Here is a 17,690-nt window from a genome sequence, read left to right as displayed (position 1 = left end):
AAGCAGCTTTCACCCCTCTGCTACCAAATGGTCACTGCCCTATTCGCAGTTCCTTAGGGCTCGCAGGATCTGTTCCAAAACCAGCGACGCAGCTACAGAGATTAAAGATATGGCCATGAAGTATGCGGCCAGAGGATATCCTATCAAGCTGCTTAGACGCACCATGGATAAAGTCCTAAAGATGAACAAAGACTCGCTGCTCATCCCCAAGACCACCCCCACACTTGATAATCGCATTGTGTGGACACAATGCTTTTCGACATCCAGCACCGAACTGGTTAAGGCAGCCAGAAGAATCTGGCCCCTCATCGCTTGTAACCCTGAGGCACCGGCCCTGAAAAACAGCACACTCATGCCTGCCTACAAGCGCAGCAGGAACATAAAAGACCTGGTGGTGCATAACGACATCTCTAAGCTGAAAGCAGATAGCCAGCCGACCTTTCTCAAAAGGAAAGATGGCAATTTCCGCTGCCTTAAATGCGTGACCTGCGGTGGTCTGGAAATTGGGGACCACTTCTTCCACCCCCACACGGGGAAGAAGATTTCCATCAAACACCCTTTAACCTGCTCAAGCCGCTACGTGGTGTATTACATCAAATGCCCCTGTGGCTCCATGTATGTGGGAAAAACCATTAGACAATTTAAAGAGAGGATGGCCCTCCACAAATCCAGCATTAGGGCCGCTCTCGGCCCCAAGGGCTCTGACCAACCGGTGGCCAGACATTGGCGAACCTTCCAACACAGCCTTCCCAGCCTGAAATACAAGATGATTGACCACATCCCTGAGAACATCCGTGGTGGCGACAGGGGCAGAGCCCTCCTGAAATGTGAAGCGAAATGGATTCACAGACTGAACACTGTACAACCCTGTGGACTCAATGAAATTCTTCCCCTGTCCTGCTTTCTGTAAACCTGGACTGCTTACATAGTCCCTGGCCCTAGCCCCAGATGGACTTCTTTCCCTGCTGGACTTTTGTCCCACTTATTGCGTGGGCTCATTCCCCACATTCCATTGATCTTGCCTTTGCGCTTTACAGTACATTGTTTGCATCATATTGTCTTCATTGTTTATTTTCATTTTTATTTCGATTTTTCCCTGCTTTCGGGTGCACTCCGAGGCTTTTCTCACTAGGTGTTGGGCACTTCACTAGCCCTGCCCACACTCAGCATCACGTCCACACCAGTGACCGCACTGTGGTCCGTTTCTCAGCCCCATCACACAGTCTATCTGTGTGGTTGCGCTTCTACCACTACCACATCCAGCTCACACTCCAGCACACGCAGGGTGGAGGTCGGCTGCAGCGTGTCGCTGATCTTTCAGCACCGTGGTCAGAGTCCTCCCTTCTCACACACTTCATGAGCACGTAGTTTTGAACACCTCTGTTTTTTGGTTTTTGAGCATGCCGCACGTTTATATTTTTCACACACCTCTCCTTGGACACACACACTCTGTGATAGACACCCGCTCCCTTTGCCTCACACCGCTTGTCACCCGCACGCGCTGTATATTGTATATTAATGTTGCCGTGTTGTTTCAGTCTATGCCGCTTGTACACTGTGCTAACTTATTTATTTGTCACCCGCACGCGCTGAATATTGTATGTTACTGCTGCCATGCTGTTTCAGTCCATGCCGCTTGCACACTGTGCTAACTTATTTATTCATGCTGTTTATTCTGTTGTCTCCACAGCTCCTACTGCAGCTGTCATCTGTGAGCACCCCAGCGGTCCCCCGGTTCGCTCCGTTCCTTCCCTCCTCACTACACAGCGTCCTTGGTTTCCATGGACACCAGCCTTGACTTCCACAACCACGCCCCCCGGTGACCCCGATTCCCCGACTGCGGGGTTGGGATGACGTCATCCACTACTCGCCGGGTGCCGTGCAGGTGATGGCTGCACGAGGTGCTCCTGCCCCCACACTTCCCTATAAATGTGAGTATGTATTCTTTTACCTGTTATGTCTTGATAAAGGGTTTCATTCCCGAAACGTTGACACACAGACCGACTTTTGTCTCTTTGACTGTTTGATCTGCCGCCGTGCAGTTTCTATTCAAATCTCCAGAGTGCCGTCTACCTATCCTGGATATATATATATATATATATATATATATATATATATATATATATATATATATATATATATATATATATATCTATCTATCTATCTATAGATAGATAGATATATACTTGGGAACAAATGACTGGCACTCCAGGGTCTTGGTAAAAAAGCAGTGTATTCACAGCAGGTGATAAACAACCAACGTTTCGGGGCGATGCCCCTTTGTCAAGGTGTGTGTGGTAACAAACAAAAAAGCACACTTTGGAATTCATTGATCCCCCTCGTGGTATAGCCCAGGGATCTATTGTTGGTGAGCCGGAGTCGTAAAGGCTGGAAGTACTGTGTGAAATACATCACTGTACCCCTCTGTAGTGGTAAACTGGGCTCCAGGGTTTTATTACACATTAATAGAACATGAATGAATTCCAAAGTGTGCATTTTTCTTCTCTTTGCTTCTTCTTACTATCACTGTTATTTTCTTCCTTCGTGATAACATGTTTGTCCAATTACCGGCTGATGAATGCAGCAACAAGTCAACACACAGACTGTCGACTGTGGACCTCATAGTGTGCCTTCCCTTTGGTGACTCTCATGATACCTGAGATGTGTGTACCATGTCATGACAATGTTATAAGCCAACTTCTGACACCCGGAATACTCTGTACATGCCAGCTGACACCTACCCTGGCAGCGATATTGCCCCTCCCATAGTGTTGACACAATATCCCCTTGGCTCCATTTGAGGAACGCTTTTTTTCACCAATAAGGCAGACAATATGAAATGGGCCTCTCAAACGGACTGACATTCCCATGTATCTCTCATGAACAGATGGTTGTTACTAATACTTACATTGAATACCCAAAACAATGATGGTTATGGTGGGAGAGTCGACCATCAGTTATATACCAGACTTTTTAGAATTCTTCAAGTCACTTACACTGGCAGCCTATCGATTACTTAGATATGCCCATATATTTACAGTGCTTGTAATTCTGTATGTAAATTTTCACTTTGTCACTCTGTTATTATCACCACAGGCAGCGTGAGGCACTGAAGCTGCTCTGCCGCCGGCGGCTACGCTACACATGAATCAGTCACCATGACTACCCCAGCAGCTTGCGTTTCAAACGCTGGCTAGTGACACATCCTGCTGCGCCAGCAGTCACCTCGTCACTTCCGCCCCCATACCCGCAGCAGCGGCAGACGGCGTCCAGCGTGTCACGCTGCCCCAATCTCACCATCTCCTATTTAAAAGGTAAGCACTTGCACTTGTTGTTTGTTACCACATACACCTTGACAAAGGGGCATCGCCCCGAAACGTTGGTTGTTTATCACCTGCTGTGAATACACTGCTTTTTTACCAAGACCCTGGAGTGCCAGTCATTTCTTCCCAAGTATCCCACTGTTTGATGGGCACCGGGGCAGTTGACCTATTGGAGTGAGTGCCGGACCGCACAATCGTAAATACCAGGTCCGGGGGGACCACTGGAGCCAAGGCACCCTCAGCTATTTTCAGAAGTCTTTACCTTTTGAATAAGGTGGTGATTACCTCACTTCTATCCCCATTTGCACGTACCACTTGCACTGACTTCCGCAGCCTGCAACTGGAATCTACTCCCCCAACAATATCCATCACGAGCAATCATGTCGACATCCCAGCCCAAAACACAACTGGGACCCAGCGACAGGACACAGGGAGCCAGCCAGTCCACTCCGGGCTTTACAGGCATCACAGTGGATGCTAAGGAGCACTACAGCTTCACTGATGAGCACACTGCTCAGTTGTTATTCTCCCAGAGCCTCAATAATATGGAGGACAGGCCCAATTCCGAGGTTCTATATCGCGATTGGTTCAGACTGAGAAAAAGGGAAATTGATTATCTCTTCCATGGAATTTCCCTATCCGACTATGTAAGAGACCGCATGATCCCCCGGGGCTTTAGGGTGAGGAATATGCCCACCATCGGTCGACACAACCCAGACTTCTGTCGACGATGGGTGGGCATACTCAAGGAATGTAGCCATGATCTCATGGTTTTAGTGATAGAGGAGGCGGGACAGGAGCTAAGGCGAACTAAGGAGCGCCTCAATGCCTATGAGGCACAATACAAGGACACGCTAACAGCGGACACCAGTGTTGACTGGCTATCCAAGTTACAAGAACAATGCAACAATTACCAGAGAGACCTCATTAAATTTAAGAGGAATAAATTAACAACTGTTAAAGACGATTATGAGCACAACTCTGTGTATCGTTGGCTATCGGGAGGCTCCTCCAGTACCCAGACCTATCAACATGGCAAAGGTGGGCCATTCAGGTGGTCCAGAAGCACAAGCTCAAGGAAACCACCGAATAGATCCCAGAGTGATAGCGATTTCCAAATAGATTCTGACACCCCAGATACCCCTGACACTGAAGTCCCTTTAGGGACCCCTATAACGGCCAGTGCCACCAAAGGCAACAAAAGAGGAGGCCGACCACCCGCAGGGGGGGCCAAAACGCGAGAAACACCAAGAGCAAAAGGCCCACAGAATCGTTAGTGTACAATCTGTCGGACAGAATATTTACAGATACTGAACTTAAAGTCCTGAACCTGGGACTATCTTTTGTGCCCACCACGCCATATGATGACCTGACCTGGAAAAGTGATCTTCACAGATTTGGGAGAAAATTACGCCTCCAAGAAGACTTCCAGCACATACCCAAAATGCCTAGCCAAGACCCCCACCAGAATTTCCTACAGACCCACTCCAAGTCGACCTTTGACCCAGTGTCGACCAACCCCTCCATAGAGTCCTACTTGCGGCTAATGGGGGAATCTGTCAGCCGCTACACTGCACCCCAACATCCCACACACTGCAATCTCAGCAGTGAAGAATCCAGGACGTTGAGAAATATGGGTCAATACAGGGATGTGGTCTTTCGAACGGCCGACAAAAGGAGGCGGAGTGGTTGTTCTTAATACGGCAGATTATATCAAAGAAGCCTACAGACAACTGGAAGACCGTTCAGTTTATGAAGAACTTCACTGTGACCCCACTTTACTGTATAAAAGGGAACTGGATGATATCCTACAGGAGGCCAACAGATCGGGCTTGATCACAGACAAGTTGAGAACCATCCTGTCCCAACCCCATCCAGCAGTACCCGTCTTCTTCATGGTCCCAAAGATCCACAAATCCCTGGAAAACCCCCCTGGTCGCCCCATCATCAGCGCTTACCAATCCATCTACCAACCCATATCGCAATTTTTGGACTGTATCATACAACCCCTCATTATCAAACAGCCATCCCACATCAAGGACACCACGGACTTTTTAAACCGACTCAGCTTAGTACCCCACCTCCCTGACGGGGCTCTGCTGGTGACCATGGATGTCACCAGCCTGTACACCAGTATTCCCCAACAGGAAGGGTTGGTGGTTATGCGAGAATTTCTGATCCAAAATAATATGGACACCCTGGACTTGGACCTGTATATCCAACTACTAGGTCTAACCCTAACTAAGAATTATTTCTTATTTAACGGGCGGTTCTTCCGCCAAAAGTCCGGATGTGCGATGGGGAGCTGTGTGTCGCCATCATTTGCAAACGTATACATGTTTGAACAAGAAAGAGTGATGTTCCATAATGATCCGGAGATACAGCAACATGTAATTGTGTTCACCAGATACATAGACGATTTGTTTATGGTTTGGTCAGGCGGTGAGACACTTCTGACCACCCTTGTCGATAACATCAACGCTCAAGATTCGCCTATTAAACTTACCCATGCCTTTTCCAACAAAGAAATAAATTACCTCGACGTCCTGGTGAAAAATAACAATGGAACACTGTCAACCTCGGTTTATTCTAAGCCCACCGACAGGAACACTCTTCTAAGAGCTAACAGCTTTCATCCAAGGTCTCTGAAAAGAGGGTTACCTAAATCGCAAATGGTGAGAGCAGCCAGGATAACCAGCGATGTGGCCACCTTACCCGCAGTACTGGACAATTGTGTCAACAGGTTCCAAGTGAGAGGGTACGACCCTAAGATTTTGAAACAGCAGAAGATGGAAGTACTGGCTATAGAACGCAAGAGCCTTCTAGATGGTACTCATACCAAAGACCACTCCCAACAGGAGGTCATATCATTTGTTACTAGGTACAACTCTGCCAGTGCCATCCTACCAAGAGCCACACGGGCCCTATGGCTGATTGTCAAAACGGACAAAAGTCTACCAGGGTTTCAACACAAGAGACCGATGCTATGTTACACTAAAGGCAGAAGCATAAAAGACATACTGGTCCATAATGAAGTCACGGGGTTTGAAAACACAGGAAATACTGCCAGCAATTTCCTAAGTCGGGCGCCTGGATGCTACAAGTGCATCAAATGCACCACCTGCCAGCATATGGTTACAGGCACACACTTTGTGCACCCCAGAACCAAACAAAAGTTCCCCTTTAGACAGGTGTTGACATGCACATCCTCATACATTGTGTATGTAATCACCTGTCCGTGTAAAGTCACCTATGTAGGAAAAACTATTAGAACCATGAGGGAACGGATGGCCTTACACCGTTCGGCCATCAGTCAGGCTCTCACAGGAAAAGGCAATGAACAACCAGTGGCCAAGCATTTCGCCCAAGAGAAACATAAGTTGTCTGATATGAAACACATGGTAATAGACCATGTACCAGAAGGTCTACGCAGAGGGGACCGAGAAGGTTGACTGTTACGTCTGGAAACAAGATGGATCCATCGCTTGGACTCAGTAAAACCGATGGGATTAAACGAGACTGCCACTTAATGTGTTCCTATAGACTGTCTTCTTGTGGTAACACCAGCCGATAGTGGAGGGCTTCTAGCCCCATTAACCACAATAACAACTATGATGCCATCCACGACAACCAGAGTCCCCTTGGACCCAGCCCTTCAAACTGGACTTTATCCCCCCGATATTACAACAGTTACTATAACAATGAATTATTGATAATGTCTATCAGATATATGATGCATATAGTACTTGATGGGTTGCCGAAAGCTAATACCTTGATTGGATCACACTTATGTCCAACATTCCCACTCTAGAGGATTCTCATCCATATTTGCGTGCTTTTTGCTTCTTCTCCGCTTTATCTCTCTGTCCCTGTTTTTTTCTTCCAGTGTAATATATTATTGTGTAATGCACCGACCTGCTGGTCGACTGAAGGGGTCCGATTGGACCTGTATTAGTGTGCTTTTTTCTTCTCTCCGCTTTCTCTTACTATCCCTGTGATTTTCTTCCAGTGTTGTAATAATATGTACCAGAACCCTGGGGCCTAGAACACTACTTCAAGTGGGGTGCAATGATACGGTGCATTCAGCACTTCTAGTACATGGGTACTTCTAGTACCCATGTCATCATCCCCTGACCATACCCACGGGGGGATCAACGGATTTAACAGTGTGCTTTTTTCTTCTCTCCGCTTTTTCTTGCTATCCCTGTGTTTTTCTTCCAGTGTCGTAATAACATGTATAATAACCTTGGAGCCCTTTACGACTCCGGCTCACCAACAATAGATCCCTGGGCTATACCACGAGGGGAATCAATGAATTCCAAAGTGTGTTTTTTTCTTCTCTTTGCTTCTTCTTACTATCACTGTTATTTTCTTCCTTCGTGATAACATGTTTGTCCAATTACCGGCTGATGAATGCAGCAACAAGTCAACACACAGACTGTCGACTGTGGACCTCATAGTGTGCCTTCCCTTTGGTGACTCTCATGATACCTGAGATGTGTGTACCATGTCATGACAATGTTATAAGCCAACTTCTGACACCCGGAATACTCTGTACATGCCAGCTGACACCTACCCTGGCAGCGATATTGCCCCTCCCATAGTGTTGACACAATATCCCCTTGGCTCCATTTGAGGAACACTTTTTTTCACCAATAAGGCAGACAATATGAAATGGGCCTCTCAAACTGACTGACATTCCCATGTATCTCTCATGAACAGATGGTTGTTACTAATACTTACATTGAATACCCAAAACAATGATGGTTATGGTGGGAGAGTCGACCATCAGTTATATACCAGGCTTTTTAGAATCCTTCAAGTCACTTACACTGGCAGCCTATCGATTACTTAGATATGCCCATATATTTACAGTGCTTGTAATTCTGTATGTAAATTTTCACTTTGTCACTCTGTTATTATCACCACAGGCAGCGTGAGGCACTGAAGCTGCTCTGCCGCCGGCGGCTACGCTACACAGGAATCAGTCACCATGACTACCCCAGCAGCTTGCGTTTCAAACGCTGGCTAGTGACACATCCTGCTGCGCCAGCAGTCACTACGTCACTTCCGCCCCCATACCCGCAGCAGCGGCAGACGGCGTACAGCGTGTCACGCTGCCCCAATCTCACCATCTCCTATTTAAAAGGTAAGCACTTGCACTTGTTGTTTGTTACCACACACACCTTGACAAAGGGGCATCGCCCCGAAACGTTGGTTGTTTATCACCTGCTGTGAATACACTGCTTTTTTACCAAGACCCTGGAGTGCCAGTCATTTCTTCCCAAGTATCCCACTGTTTGATGGGCACCGGGGCAGTTGACCTATTGGAGTGAGTGCCGGACCGCACAATCGTGTATGTGTATATATATATATATATATATATATATATATATATATATATATATATATACACAAACAAGGAAAGGCAGGGCTGACCCAGGTTCAGTGTAAATGGTGCAGACCCAGGTCGAAGTGCTGTGTAAATGCAGTATAAAGCAGGGTCAGACCCTGGAAACTCCAGCGTTCAAAGACCAGGGTCGGACCAAGGTTTTTTGTGTAAAAGGGGTATTAGACACAATAGTTCAAATAATGGGATAACTGCTGTCAAGGTTTGTGTTAAAAAAGAGCAGTTTGTTGCATATTTGTTCATTTATACTGGGTCTATGCTCACATCCTGAGGTGATTACACAACATTTGTAGGTCATGTGGTGGCTGGTCTGGTCTATTGATTTTCATAGGTGCCAGCTATCTTAAATAAGTGATATTTAACATGCATACCTTGATGGTTATTTCTTTCAAAGGCTGGCATTTCCATGCTCTTGTTTCCAGTCAGCTCCTTCTGATCTCTGCCTTGACCAACCTTTTACCCGTTATCCACACTGCGCTGTATCGCCACTTGCTACAACCTTCACTCTATTGCTTTCCAAGTTTTTTTTTTTTTTATTTCCCAGATTAATGTACCACTGTATTCTGAAATGAAAGCATAGAAAAAAAAAAAAAAAACAAATTGGAGATTAGCAGATCAAAATCATTCATTTACTAAAGGCAACACCAATTCAAAACAACCAACCCTAACTACTATCAGCTGTCAATGTTTTACATAGGGAAGAACAGGATCTGCAGATTTACTACAGGATGTTTTTATAACTGACCAAAAAGGTGAGTTGGGAGAAACACTGCACTGATCGCTGTGTTAAAAGAAAAGGGTTCAAATTGAAAAAACCCTCCCAATTCAGTATCCAGCCCCAGACTGGTGTGGGTTTACCCCTATTTTCATATAAACCAGGGGTGGGGAACCTCAGGCCCTGGGGCCGTATGCGGCCCCCGTAGCTGGTGTGAGTGGCCCTCCCACCCTTTGCCAGGAGTCAAGAAGAGGGGAATTCTCGCAAGAAGTTGGTAGTTCCTGCGAGATTCCTCTTAATTAACAGCAGCCGGAGACAGTCAGTCCTATTCAGCGGCAGCCGCCAGAGCGTGAAATGGCTGCATCAGGACAATTTGTAAGAGAAATTTTTACATATGGCCCCTAAAGGATTTTTTCCCCATACAAACGGCCCTTGGCACAAAAAAGTTTCCTCACCCCTGATATAAACGATACCAGGCTGAACCTGGGAGTGATGACACAGGGTGCCACACAGCGTGAAGTTCCCTATCCATAATGGCAACCAGCCCTGAACTGATCAGTAAAGGCCTGGAATTGATCAGGAAATCTGGAACCAAAAAATGGGGTTCCCCCTCCTTTTTAAAATTGCAATATTTAAAAAATGTAAAAGCGAGCCAACCGATGCTCACTGATGTATCACCCCTCGACCTTGTACGACTAATATTAGGCAGTGCAAGGCCGGAAGGTGCTGTGGAAGTCCTGGATGGGTGGCAGCCCTAAAAACAACTTAAAGGCTACTGACCCCAGGAGATGAATGAAGATGCTGTGGAAGTCCTGGATGGGTGGCAACCATGTAAAAGAGTTTTGAAGGCCCACGCCCCCCAGGAGAAGATCACACAATGCCCCCTGACGAACATTGCAAAAGGGAAGGGCCACCTCTCTTTTTATTCAGCCGGGAATCCTTTTATTATTGTGTAGGGGCCAGTACATGAAGGTGCCTCCCAGGGCCGCCGATAGGGGGGTGCTGTGGGTACAGCTGCCCCGGGCTTGGCCTCTGGAAAGGCCCAGGCAGCTCATTTTGCCCACCGCAACCCCCACCCGACTGCCTCCGCTGTGCTGCCTGCGTTGCGCTCGGTGCACTGAACGAAGCACAGGCTTCTTCAATGGAGGACGCAGGTGGCCATTAAAATGCTGCACTGGCTTTCGAGCCAATCAGAGCTTGTGTGCCAGTAGCCAATCAGAGCGGCTGCCGGTACACAAGCTCTGATTGGCTCACCAGTTGCATTAATTGGCCGCAGGCATCCTGCATTGAAGAAGCCTGTGCTTCGGGACCTGCTGCGTTCAGCAGGAGGGGATGAGTGAGCAGGAGTCGGGCAGTAAGTGAAAGGAGGGGGGAGGAGTCAGGAGGGGCCCAGACTAGAAATAAGTTCCGGGCCCCAAAATTCCTAGTGGCAGCCCTGGTGCCTACCCTCTACCAGACTTGTCACAGCACCCAGGACACTTGTCCCACTGATCCCACCATGTTATGCCACTGGAATGAATGATCGCTTAGAGCTATTTCAAATGCAGCCCAAGGTCACAACCATTAAGGAGGAAATTAAGGGAGAAGACTTCAGAAGCTACAGTACATAGATGAGGGCAGATGCATCTGCTAAACATTGTCTCAGTAAAGCAGCTCATTGAGATGGTTATTTTCTTCAGGACTCACTTTCCTGACCCCTGGCCATCATAAACCTTTGAACACTGGTGGACCATTATGCAATAGATAACACCTATCCTTGTGTATCAATGAGTATTTCCCTATAGATTATAAGGGCCTTCCTACCATTTTAATTGTCTGTAACTACTCAGATTGCATTATCACTGTATTAAATTTTGATTTAATAAGCTGTTTCTATAGAAGAACCTGTTAATAATAATATTATAAACTGAATTCTTGGGGACACTCTCTTTCAGTGAGTTCCTTCAGGCTCCTGAAAGTTCAAATATGCAGTTGGGAATGTAAAGTCGAATTTGGCATTTCTATCAGGCAAAAGGCATTCAAAAGGCGTTTGGAAACCGGTGGAATTCAGAATGCTGCAAAGACAACAGAGTTATGAGGTGAGAGCTAGTAGAGACTATAAAAGAACTCTGAAGAGGCATCTAGGCCCATCACCTTCCATTTCAAGATGGCGAACCTGGAGAAAGTTATTTTTTAGAAAAGTACGAGTTGTAGAATGAGTTGGCCTCATCGATGGTGTTATGGTGGTGTGGGGATCAGAGATCAACTTCTACTCACCAATGACAAGTATATATGTTAAAAATCAAATTTTAATTACGTTTCTAATACCTATTTCACACCCACCACCCGGCAATACCCAGCATTTTTGAGTGCTGGGTCATTTTGCCGGGTGATGCCTGGCCCCAATTCACACCGGAAGCAAATTCCTGGGTTATATCTCTTCAACCTGAAAAAAAACTGTGTTTTTCTTTGGTGTGAAAGGTCAAGAGCAGGAATTTATGACCCCTGTTGACCCTTTCACACCAAAGAAAAATCCAGATTTTTCAGCATATTCCTGGGTTGAAAATCTTTAACCCGGGAATCTGCTTTTGGTGTGAAAGGGGTATTATACAACACAGCAAGCTTATAATCTATAGGAAAATAGGGACATTGATACACAGGGATACATGTTATCTATTGCATAATAGTCCACCAGATTGTAAAGGTTTTCTGTGTGATGTATGATATGGTACCCAGCAATGGTTAGCCATGGGTCAGGAGGATGGGAAGGTGAGAGAGAAAATAAGTGATGAAATGTAGGTAAGTTTGTACAGTGGGGATGGAGATATATATATATATATATATATATATATACACATACACATTGTAGGGGCTCTGCACACACTAAATTAACTGATAATAAATAGTGGAGATTTGGTTCATGAATTGATCAATGCATTTAAGCCTGCAGCCCCCTTCACGGGACCCCACTTTTCTGCAGGTCCTAACACTATCGCTGAAAATGGCTACAATACACAGTGTTAGGACCTGCAGAAAAGTGGGGTCCCGTGAAGGGGGCTGCAAGCTTAAATGCATTGATCAATTCATGAACCAAATCTCCACTATTTATTATCAGTTAATTTAATGTGTGCAGAGCCCCTACAATGTCTGTTTAAACAATGTGGTCACAAGCCATAGGGCACCCCAAAACTAGGAAAGGTGAGTGCCGATGTTAAGTGTATATATAATATGGCAATCGATCTCTTGCGCTCCTCCGTTGCTAGTCCCATTGGATCCATTGACTTCGGACGATGGTACCATTTGGACTCAATGACCATTTAGGTCTACATGCTTTTTTATAAGTGGTTATTTGCCCTTGTGAGTATTTACTTGATTTTCATGTGTTTACCTATTTTTTCTTCAATCATGTATTAAGGAGTTTTATATGTGTTTTTGATATATATTTTGTGTATCCTGATACATGTATGATATTATATTGATGCATTTCAAATGGTGTGTATAGCGCCTTGTCTTCCTCCACCAGTACGTTTTGTTTTTACTTGTGCAGGATTTTCTGTGACTAGCGCTCTTGTTCCCGTCCCGACGTGACGTTGTTGTCCGGCTGCGGGTGTCCATGGCGACCGTGTGTGCGTGTGTACACCGGTTACCATGGCACCTGGGGGCTGGCGCGATGCTGTTGGATGACGCGGTAGCAGGAGCGCGGGAAACGTGATCCTGACGTACACGCTGGTGCTGGGATATAAGGTGAGTGTTGTTTGTTTTATTCTATGCCTGATGACGATTTTGACTGAATAAAATCGAAACGTTGCTATACCTGCTGACGTGATTCCTTGATTTGGAGCCGGGTGCTGCTGCTACTGTGACTTTGCAGTTGAAGGTGATATATTCATCCCCTTGCATGGGGATTCAGCGGGCACCGGCCACAGCTATCTATTATTATTGGGGAGTGCCTGGCCACTTGGACTGTGTATTGGTCTTTCCCGTGGCAGGAGAGGGATTGTACCTGGCCTATGGCACCCTGAATTTGATGTGAATTATCCTGAGCTACCGTTTCATCAGTGTTCCTGTTTGGACGTTTAGTCCTACTGTTTGTACTATAGCTGAAGGAGGGCTTGGTGTGGACACACCATTGGAGTGCATCAATTTGGCTAAACTCACGCAGGGAGTAGCCGTGACATTTTCAGAATCGGAGGCAGATGATTTACTGTTTAAAGAGATCTTCGATGATGCCATTACTAAGTCACCTGATCTGATTTACCGTGACTGGTTGAAACTTAAACAAAAAGAATTGGACTTTTTTTACCATGGGGTTACGCTTACAGATTACTATAAGGAGAACCGCATACCCCGTGGCTTTAGGGTGAAAAATTGCCCTACGATTGGCCGGCATAATCTGACGTTTTGTAACCGCTGGATAGGGGTGCTGAACAAATGCAGCTATGATCTAATGCTCCTCGTCATTGAGGAGGCGGGACGTGAACTCAAAAACACACGTGAGAAATTATCTGCATTTGAGTTGATTAACAAACAGACTCTAGAGGCGGACTCTAGTACTGACTGGTGTGAGAGACTTAAGACACAATTAGCAACATATAAAAGAGACTTGCTATTGTACAAACGCCAGAAACTGGAGAAGGTGGTATCTGATTATGAACGAAATACTGTATATTTGTGGACCAATTCTGATGTTCGGGGCGTGGCCAGAGACGGAGACGCGATAATCGCCAGAGCAACAGACGCAATGCTCGGCCAGGCGAACAATACACCACCAGCGACTCCGACTATGGCTATGATCAACACAGCGGCCCCTCCTCCACCTCCCAATCGTCGGTCCCTTTAGGGGTGCGAACCCGCACCCAGTTATTAAGAGGAAACGACACAGAACAAGGAGGGGTGGTAGGAAGTGGCGAGCGAAAAAGGCGCAGAAGGCCGCCCTTGAACAGGAGGCCCCGATAGTGTTTAACCTGTCATCGTACTCTCTCTACCCCAATGAGACTAAGGTACTCAGCCGTGGCCTATCTTTTGTACCTACTAACAGTTTTTGTGACTTTATTGGCAGGTTGAGAAATTTTGTCTTAACAGACAATTACGCCTACGTGAACATTTTGCTAAAAAACAACCTATTACTTGCAGCAATGTTATTGTGGACAATGAGATTCCTGTGCAACTACGTAAATTATTGCCCAAGTCCAAGTTTGATCCTCTGTCTAATAATTAATCCATTAAAACTTTTTCCAGAATGCTGGAACATGATGTTGATGTGGTATCTAAGTTGGGTGCATTCTCCCCTAGGGTTGGTAATCTTCCACATGCTGAGTATTGTGCATTAAAATCATTGGCCGATAACCCTGATATCATCATCCGCCCCGCTGACAAAGGTGGGGCGGTGGTGATACAGGATTTGGGTCCATACAAGTTGGAGATTGAACGCCAGTTGGCGGATGAAGCTGTATACCAACTTTTGCCTAAAGATCCTTCTGGAGCGTATAGTACTATGCTGAAAAATATGGTGAAACAGGCGGTCTTGGATGGCCATATTAGTGCTACATTGGGTGAGGCTTTAGTCCCTGCATGGCCAGTGACACCTATCATCTATACCCTCCCTAAAATACATAAGCACTCGACTGTACCCCCTGGCCGGCCCATTATAGCAGCAAATGACTCCCTTTTTTAACATTGTGCGGTATACCTGGATGCTGTTATGCAACCATGTATTTGGGCTCACCCTAGGTATATACTGGACACTACCACCTTCATTAATGGCCTGCTACAATTAGGAGATATTCCTGTGGGCAGTCTATTGTGTAGCGTGGATGTGTCCAGCTTGTATACAGTCATACCTAACACCGAGGGGATACTTGCGGTCAGGAACCTGCTCACTAATAATCCTAAGTATGTTGGCCCGCCCATTGACTTTGTATGTGATCTGCTCCTTTTGATGCTTACTCACAACTACTTTATACACGATGGGAGGTTTTACCTCCAGAAATCAGGGTGTGCGATGGGGTCGAATGTGGCCCCATCGTATGCCAATGCATATATGTTTGGGGCAGAGGAGCAGATCTTTTTTGATGATCCCTGTGTGTCTGGCATGGTGTTCTACTATGCCAGATACATAGATGATGTTTTCTTAATATGGACGGGCACTGAGAAACAATTTATGGATTTTATGTGTCGACATAACCTGTCGACATCCCCCTTGAAGTTTACTTTTTGTACTAGCGAGACTAAGGTTAATTTTCTTGATGTGGCAGTGAGCCTCACACATGGTCGGATTGCGACCAATTTGTTTAGAAAAGAAACTGACCGGAATACCATACTTCATTGTGCAAGTTTCCACCCGCAGCCTTTGAAGTTTGGTCTTCCATTCTCGCAGTTTGTTCGAGCGTGCCGTATATGTAGTGATACCAAACAGGCAGAAGAACAAATTGAGATCATGATTGGTAATTTCTTGGTAAGAGGTTATGAGTTGCAGCTACTTCTTAGAGCAAAGTCTAGAGCTATGTCTATCCCTAGAAGTGAGCTGCTTAAACCTAAGGATAGAACTGAGAATTCCACTAGATCTAAACTACCTTGGGTGAATCACTATAGTACAGGTAGTGAGCAAGTACGTAGGATAGCCAAAAAACATTGGCCTATTGTTGCCTCTGATGAGAACCTTTAACCGGTCTACTGTTGATCTTATGCCCTGTTATACACGGGGTAAAAATATTAGGGACTGGGTCGTCCGGACGGACGTCACACCACGCAAAGATAGGGCGCCTGATTGTTCCTTCTTGGGGAGACGTAATGGCTGTTTTAGATGCCTTAACTGCATTACATGTAGAAGTCTGACTGTGAGTGATGGTTTTTGTCATCCTTTTTCTGGAAAACGTTATAAAATCAGATTTAAAGTGACATGTACCACACGATTTATTGTCTATTTAATTTCCTGTCCGTGTGGTTTGTCATTATGTTGGGAAGACGGACAGGACTCTACGTGAGAGGATGGCCGGACATCGCATGGCGATTAGGGCCGCCCTCAGTAGCGGTACTAGTGACCAGCCTGTGGCAAGACATTTTGCTCAGGCTGGTCACAGTATGGCTAATCTCAAATATATTATTATTGACCATGTTCCCCAAAAGTTAAGAGGTGGCAATCGATCTCTTGCGCTCCTCCGTTGCGAGTCCCATTGGATCCATCGACTTCGGACGATGGTACCATTTGGACTCAATGACCATTTAGGTCTACATGCTTTTTTATAAGTGGTTATTTGCCCTTGTGAGCATTTACTTGATTTTCATGTGTTTACCTATTTTTTCTTCTATCATGTATTAAGGAGTTTTATATGTGTTTTTGATATATATTTTGTGTATCCTGATACATGTATGATATTATATTGATGCATTTCAAATGGTGTGTATAGCGCCTTGTCTTCCTCCACCAGTACGTTTTGTTTTTACTTGTGCAGGATTTTCTGTGACTAGCGCTCTTGTTCCCGTCCCGACGTGACGTTGTTGTCCGGCTGCGGGTGTCCATGGCGACCGTGTGTGCGTGTGTACACCGGTTACCATGGCACCTGGGGGCTGGCGCGATGCTGTTGGATGACGCGGTAGCAGGAGCGCGGGAAACGTGATCCTGACGTACACGCTGGTGCTGGGATATAAGGTGAGTGTTGTTTGTTTTATTCTATGCCTGATGACGATTTTGACTGAATAAAATCGAAACGTTGCTATACCTGCTGACGTGATTCCTTGATTTGGAGCCGGGTGCTGCTGCTACTGTGACTTTGCAGTTGAAGGTGATATATTCATCCCTATGCATGGGGATTCAGCGGGCACCGGCCACAGCTATCTATTATTATTGGGGAGTGCCTGGCCACTTGGACTGTGTATTGGTCTTTCCCGTAGCAGGAGAGGGATTGTACCTGGCCTATGGCACCCTGAATTTGATGTGAATTATCCTAAGCTACCGTTTCATCAGTGTTCCTGTTTGGACGTTTAGTCCTACTGTTTGTACTATAGCTGAAGGAGGGCTTGGTGTGGACACACCATTGGAGTGCATCAATTTGGCTAAACTCACGCAGGGAGTAGCCGTGACATTTTCAGAATCGGAGGCAGATTATTTACTGTTTAAAAAGATCTTCGATGATGCCATTATTAAGTCACCTGATCTGATTTACCGTGACTGGTTGAAACTTAAACCAAAAGAATTGGACTTTTTTTACCATGGGGTTACGCTTACAGATTACTATAAGGAGAACCGCATACCCCGTGGCTTTAG

At 45.9% G+C, this 17,690-nt stretch overlaps 1 protein-coding gene across 3 annotated transcripts in view; it reads right to left on the bottom strand.

Annotated features, from left to right (window-relative positions):
- Positions 1–17,690, bottom strand: part of LOC146020572 (peroxisomal N(1)-acetyl-spermine/spermidine oxidase-like) — a 62,554-nt gene that overhangs the window by 27,203 nt on the left and 17,661 nt on the right. For all 3 annotated transcript variants that reach the window (XM_083153797.1, XM_083153798.1, XM_083153796.1), the window contains exon 3: positions 9,105–9,296. In XM_083153797.1, coding sequence (XP_083009923.1) covers positions 9,105–9,141 — 37 coding nt within the window. In that variant the 5' untranslated portion in view covers positions 9,142–9,296. The remainder of the gene's footprint in view (positions 1–9,104; positions 9,297–17,690) is intronic.

Source organism: Crinia signifera, chromosome 7, assembly GCF_055691185.1.
Source record: "Crinia signifera chromosome 7, ASM5569118v1, whole genome shotgun sequence".
In the NCBI taxonomy this organism is placed as follows: domain Eukaryota; kingdom Metazoa; phylum Chordata; class Amphibia; order Anura; family Myobatrachidae; genus Crinia; species Crinia signifera.
Note: the sequence above shows the minus strand (reverse complement) of the source record. Positions and strands in the feature narration are given on the sequence as shown.